Below are 7002 nucleotides of genomic sequence, written 5' to 3'. Positions count from 1 at the left end.
ATTATTGAGTTGTTCCCCAAAAATATATGAATATAAATTCATAATGATTTAGAAATAATCTGCTGTAATATGTTTCTAAAGTTTTTTACTATAAGTTATTTAAGCTGTATTCACGTCCTGGGTAAAACAGTCTTCGTTGCACAAACCAGTCTTCGAATAACTTGGTGCGATTTTGTATTTTAAGCCTAAGAAAATACAGTCGAGAGTTAATTGATGCAACGACACGAATAAAGAACGGTTTTCGTTGCGACTGGTTCGAAGACGGCTTAAAAGCCATCTTCAAACTAGTTGCAACGACGACTGTTTTCTGCAACCGTTTTCGTCGTCGGGAAAACGGTTGCGTTTCGTCCGTCAAAGAAGCGACAACGACCCACAACTAGATGTTATCACATCACTACCAAAGAGTAATCTGTGGTCTAAGCTTCAAGTCAAATCAAAGTCAAGCAACAAGGGACTTCGTCTGTGTTGGTGTTAGCTGGCGGGCGTGCTCTGCCTTTTTGGAGTGTTTTTTTTTTTTTGTTAAAACTGACTGAAAAGCTCTCTAAAGGGGTACCGTGCGTATGTCGGCGAGTGCCGGCACAGACGGGGTCTATACTTGTATAGTTTAACTAACTTGTTACAAATAGGTAACTACAAACGTGACATTGGCTAATCTTTGTAAAGCCAGACGAGAGAAAAAAAAAAGTCAAGCAACTGCAAGTGGTCAAGCGAAGCAAAGTCAAGTTAAAAGTGAATTTCATTCTTCCCACTTCCCAGTGTTTTTCTTCTAAAGCGTTTGTGTTTTTATCTCTAATAAAGTTGAACATTTAGCATCTAGTTTTGTGGTGTATATTTGAGCATTTGTGAAAAAAGTGTAATAATTCAACAATCCATAGCTGTTTATTGCACTTTTAAGATTGCTTTCCTAAGGTATGTAAGTTACGGTTTCACTAATATTTTCATATTGTTTTAATGATAATGTTATCATTTATAATCCATGTTAGAATCGATCTAAATATTTAATTTAAATACGTTTTTGTGTCCGATTTTTGTTACGTTCTTGTTTCAAACGTTTTATGTTTAGTATCGAGTATAAATGGTATTTTATTTAGATACTAGATAGGTAGGTACTTGCCAGATTTGTTTAAATCACTGATATCCGGAGTCACAGAGTTCAGGGGTGATATTTATTGCCGCTGTCTCTGTCAATTTGGAGTTGGAGTACAACTTGTTCAGTACCTACAATCTTTGACCATCATTTTTAGGGTTCCGTACCCAAAAGGTAAAAACGGAGCCCTATTGAATTATATATTGATTTAGATTAGAAATCCAATTACTCAAGTATATTATTTTTCAAAGGGGCTCCTCCCATACATAAAAAAGAAGCTGGATTTTTTTCTTATCTTAGCATATGGGGTATCATTGTTTAGAGCTCATTGAGTAGAGTTGATTGGTATATTTTTATTTATTTTTATCTTAAAAAAATGAAATGGCCACCCCATTTCATCTGTTAAAGTTGTCAGTTTTGCACCATTTTTGTGACAGGAGCTATCTCAAAAACTTAAACTAGGTAGTTAGGAATATGAAATTTTGATATATTTTGAATTTTGTACCATATACTGTATTTAAACAACAAATACTGAAAACATCGATTCATAAAATAAACCAAGCGAATGAACATTTTTTGGGGTTTTCTTTCACAGTTTGTTGCAATGTGAAATCAATGCAATGCAAACTCAAAAAAGAAATATTTCATCCTCCCAAAATAGGAATGTTGTTTGTAATTATGTACGGAACCCTAAAAGAGAGAGACTCGACTCACACTCGATCAATTTTTTGTTTACTGACCAAATTCTATTGGACACTTTATTGTTACCTTGATTCCTGTGAATTTCTCAACTCCATTCTTAGTGTGAGTCTACATTATAGAGAGGACCTACAAGCAAAGTATCAAGTTTCTAGATCCATTAGTTGAGGCTATGCTCTGACTCAGTTAGTCATGGTAGTGTTTTATATGTCTAGATGAGATAGATAGATAGATAAAAACCTTATGGCACACAAAACATTTTGGTCTATTGTGCATGTACTCTACTCTTATATTATACAATTACTTAAGTAAATAAATTAACTCTATTTTGCAATTGTGTCAAGTAAAAGATTTGTGCTCGCTATGCCCTGCTACCTTTTGTATTAACACTGTGTCCTATCCCACTAATATTATAAAGGCGAAAGTTTGTATGTGTGTGTGTGTGTGTGTTTATGTGTATGTTTGTTACTCCTTCACGCAAAAACTACTTTCATTTGATATCCTACTCGGTATAGTAATCTTATTTTTTTGAAAGTTGAAAATACTAATGGTTTTTTCATGACCACAATTTAAAAATTCTCAACAAAAAAACTTTTTTTGGGATGTAACCACAAATGTAAAAGGAAAGGGTGCATACAACATGTAACCTTTTTTCTTTTAAGCATCTAATCTCCACAATCCAATAGGTTCCCATGTTGCTCGAATAACTCCCTATTTAGCCTCTTTGGCTCCCCACTAGTCTTTGTTTTGTACATTACAATTTAAAACTTCGGGGACACTGCGCGTTGGTTTTTTTAAAATAATGAAATAGCGACCAAACGAGCAGGCGTGTATGGTAAGTGATTACCGATGCCCATGAACATTTGCAGCACCAGAGATACCGCCGATACGTTGCCGGCCTTTCAGGAATTTGTTAGTCTGAACCTTGAACTTAACCTTGTACAAGAATTAGGCTTAACCTTGAACAAGAATGCAGATTGCAGCAAGCAAAAAAATTGAAGTAGCACTTTTCCCTAAGTATTTATCGTGGTTTACAATTTTTTTCACAGCCATTTAGGTACAGCATAGTACTTTTGTTACAATTTTCCTGTATATTTTGACTACCATAACTAGTGGATCATTCCCTAATAATTGTTGTAAAAATGTACAAGTTTTTATTATTTTATAGCGACAATAGAAATACACATTACCTGAAAGTGTGAAAATTTCAACTCTACCTATTACGGTTCACGAGATACGGCCCGCTAACAGATAGACGCGCGAACGGACGAACAGTGGAGGCTTAGTAATAAGGTCCCGTTGGTAACCTTCGGGGAACCCTAAAAAGGGTGTAACAAAATATTAGAGAAGCATTAGAAGTATTTACTGTGCTGTTAATTTCATTCTAAGAATACTGGTGGTACAGGTGGTATTTGTACATTGACTAGCTAACCTGACCCGTCTTCATTGCTGTGGAATTTCTGAAAATCGGTGAGAGGGTGGGATTTCCAAAAATCGTTTCTTATTATGTCTTAAAAAAAACCTTTTGTCTTTTCAAGTTTGTAACTCCAGCGGTTTAGCCTGTTTTAAACACACTTTCGCTAATTCTCGCGACTTCATGGGTGTGATTTGGTCTTTTAAAAATCCCATAAGAACTATTTCATTTTCCGGGATATAAGTAGTAGCAGTGTCACTCTCCAGGTATTTAACAGGGCTCTATCCGTCACTCGTTTCATATAATCGTAGTTCCGATTTCATTTGAATATTAAGCAACCGAAGTCCATGAAATATTTTTGCAGACATATTCTAGAAACTAATATCTGTGTCTGTGGTGTTTTAGATTTTTCTAAAAATATGTAGTTTTAAAATTACAGGGGCTCAAAGATTTGTATGAAATTTTTTAAGACCGCGTAACTTTGAAACCGAATATTTTAACAGAAATCTGGAAAACCACAGACAGATATTAGTTTCTAGAATATGTCTGCAAAATTTCATGGACTTTGGTTGCTTAATATTCAAATGAAATTGGAACTACGATTGTATGAAACGTGTGACGGAGAGAGCCCTCTTAACTAGATATGTCCGCTTAAAAAATCAGTGCGAATTGTTTTATCATTATAATGTAGTGTAAGTAAGAGATAAGAGTGTGGACCGGTCTCAGAATTAAGAATTAGGAAATAGAAGGAGCGTGAGCATTGCGTGATGAGTTGTTTGTTGTTTTAAGCAACAACCTGTTGCTTGTTTTAAACAAATGTTTAGAACAAGTGTTTGAAACATGTTTTTTTTTAATCCTTCATTTATAGGCTTTTACATTTATGCATGTCAGCCTCATTGTACTCTATCTTATCCTACGATTCTATCTATACAATTCCATCTTATCCTACAAACCTATCCTATCATACAAACACAAGTTACTTAGGTACCCTGTAACCATCTAAACAGATTGCAAGCTCCGTCAGAATTTAGATTAGATATGAATTTGAATTTGGATAGTTAGTTAGAGCTAATTTCTTAAACTGGACCCTTTCAAGTAAAGATTTTTATATAAACCTGTGAGAATGATACTGCCATTGCCGCAATTGAAAATGCCATAAGCCTACGTTGTCGTATTAGTTTAATAAGTGCGAAAAAGCAAATTAAAGAATTTCCACCTCAAAGTCTACCTTTACACTTAATTTACGTTATTTTGTATGCTAGAGATAATTAGTTCTTTCGAATTATTTTTATGGGTTGCTAAAAGTCACATTGCGCGCTCTACCGGTGTTCATAAACACATTGAATACCATTTCTATTAGCGTGTTTAGAGTTCTGTGTAACTCATCAAGTGGTTTATGGAACTAGCTGTAATCAGATGTTTAATGTAGCGCAAAGTCATCAGTCCTTATGTTTTCAAGGACAGTTTTCTTTCCGGAAGTGTTTTGAGCTCATTGCGCAAATATGCAGTGAAATATCAGAGCGCAATGTAAAAAACCGTGCAAGTGTGAGTCAGACTCGCGCACCGAGGGTTCCGTACTCGGCTCTTTTTTTCGACATTTTGCATGATAAATCTATTATGCACAAAAATAAATAAAAATCTGTTTTAGAACGCTCAGGTAAAGGTATATTCACGGTTTTCAGATTTATTCCTGTACTTGTGCTATAAGACCTACCTACCTGCCAAATTTCATGATTCTAGGTCAACGGGTAGTATATCCTATAAGTTTTCTTACAGACACGACAGACGGACAGACAGACAGTAAAGATCACAGATCCTATAAGGGTTCCGTTTTTCCTTTTGAGATACGGAACCCTAAAAAGATGAGATCGCAGTCGAGGGCTAACATGTCATTCGAAAATGTTTTCTTTGTTTTAGACATTCCAACCAGCAGATGTCCTAGCAGACAAGACGCAAGGATGCGCCGTTCATGATGAAACTCTATCCCAACGGGCACTCGGGTCTCAATGGCTACTTTATGATGTACCTCTCGAAATGGAAACGGATTGCAGTACTGTTGCTGATCATATGGATCGCTGTCACCTACCTCGTCATTTCACCTTTGAGGTAAGGCCTACTTTTTGAAAGCTTTTCACTAGGTTATACGTACGTATCAACACAAACAAGTCAAACAATTGAAACAAAAGTCTTCAACCAGTGTGTCCTTCCCGTCCTCACCTATGGTGCTGAAAAGTGGACACTGATAAACAGCCTTGTCCACAAATTCAAAGTTGCTCAGCGAGCTATGGAGGGGTTTCCCTGACGAATAAGATCCGAAATGAGGAGATCCGCATTAAAATCAAGGTCTCTGACATAGCCCAAACTATTAGCAAGCTGAAGTGGCAGTGGGCAGATCATGCCAGTCGTAGAGGCGATGGCCGTTGGAGCCGGAAAGTCCTTGAGTTCAGATTGCGTTTAAGCAAGCGTAGTGTGGGACGCCCTCCAGCACGATGGACCGACGATATAAAGCGGCTAGCGGGAAGTGGCTGGATGAGGAAGACTGAGGACCGGGTGTGGTGGCGCTCTTTAGGGAAGGCCTATGTCCAACAGTGGACGTCCATAGGCTGATGATGATGATGATGATACTTACGTATATTCTGTCATTCCGTAGAAATTCGTAACTGATTTTTTGCCTACTTTCAATGGTTCGATTGAGTTAGGTATAATTTTACGAACCCATGTGGTTTGGATTGCATTTTCTAATAATCGTTTGCCCATAGAGAAAATTGAGTAAACGAGACAGTACACTATCAACCCTCCATACAAGAACCCTTGTTAACTGCTTTTATTACCTACTACTACTACCGGCCACCGGCTGGTCCGCACACGATTTGAGTGTGGGTTTACAGTCTGAGTCTACTACCAACCTACGTTGAGAAACTCCAAAGGAACTTTAATAAACCTGAATCCAAGTGGATGAATGAATAAGCTACTTTATAAATAAATCCCTCATAAAACCACAGAATAAATACTATACTATGCATAACTAATTTCCTATCCAGCCTGAAGGCTCTCCGACAATACAAGTCCTTATGTGAATTTCACGGCTTCCGGCGACTGCTCGTTACTCGTTGGAGTCGTACGTTTTGTGCTGCATGAATTCTTAATGTGCCATGCGATGTGGTTCCATTGTGTCTATATTTTTCATGAAATTCCAGTCAAGTTCATATCGTCGTGTGAATCGATTTTGTTCAATCGCAGCGAAGAAGTATGTCTGACTAGCCGATGCCCGCGACTTCGCCCGCGTGGATTTAGGTTTTTCGAAATCCCGTGGGAACTCTTTGATTTTCCGGGATAAAAAGTAGCCTATGTGCTAATCCAGGATATTATCTATCTCCATTCCAAATTTCAGCCAAATCCGTCCCGTAGTTTTTACGTGAAGGAGTAACAAACATACACACACACACACACACACACACACACACACACATATAAACTTTCGCCTTTATAATATTAGTGTGACTATTATGCTTGGCAGTGTTTAAATTGGCCACAGAAGATCTTAAGATCTTTCGGCAGTGCTTTGGGAAGAGCACCAGACCTTTATTTAGGGCAGCGCTCTTGAAAGTTGAAATCTCTGTAACGATTGTCAACTTTTGTAAGGAGACAGTAAAAAAAATCGGCCAAGTGCGAGCCAGGCTCGCGCACTGAGGGTTCCGTACTCGGGTATTTTTTCCAACGTTTTGCACGATAACTCAAAAACTATTATGCATAAAAATAAATAAAAATCTGTTTTAGAATGTACAGCTAAAGCCCTTTCATA

General features: G+C 37.3%; 1 protein-coding gene across 2 annotated transcripts in view; it reads left to right on the top strand.

Moving 5' to 3' along the window:
* The first annotated feature begins 680 nt into the window (after window positions 1–680).
* LOC123873333 (alpha-(1,6)-fucosyltransferase) overlaps window positions 681–7002 on the top strand; it is a 29520-nt gene continuing 23198 nt past the window's right edge. The window contains exons 1-3 of one of the 2 annotated variants that reach the window (XM_045918145.1): window positions 4580–4745; window positions 4849–4857; window positions 5118–5306. In XM_045918145.1, the coding sequence (XP_045774101.1) occupies window positions 5170–5306 (137 nt within the window). In that variant the 5' untranslated portion in view covers window positions 4580–4745; window positions 4849–4857; window positions 5118–5169. Of the gene's footprint in view, window positions 910–4579; window positions 4746–4848; window positions 4858–5117; window positions 5307–7002 lie in introns of those variants that run through there. The other variant, XM_045918144.1, reaches the window with a different exon arrangement.

Source organism: Maniola jurtina, chromosome 16 (genome assembly GCF_905333055.1).
Source record: "Maniola jurtina chromosome 16, ilManJurt1.1, whole genome shotgun sequence".
NCBI classification, from domain to species: Eukaryota; Metazoa; Arthropoda; class Insecta; order Lepidoptera; family Nymphalidae; genus Maniola; species Maniola jurtina.
This window is presented reverse-complemented; position numbering and strand designations above follow the sequence as displayed.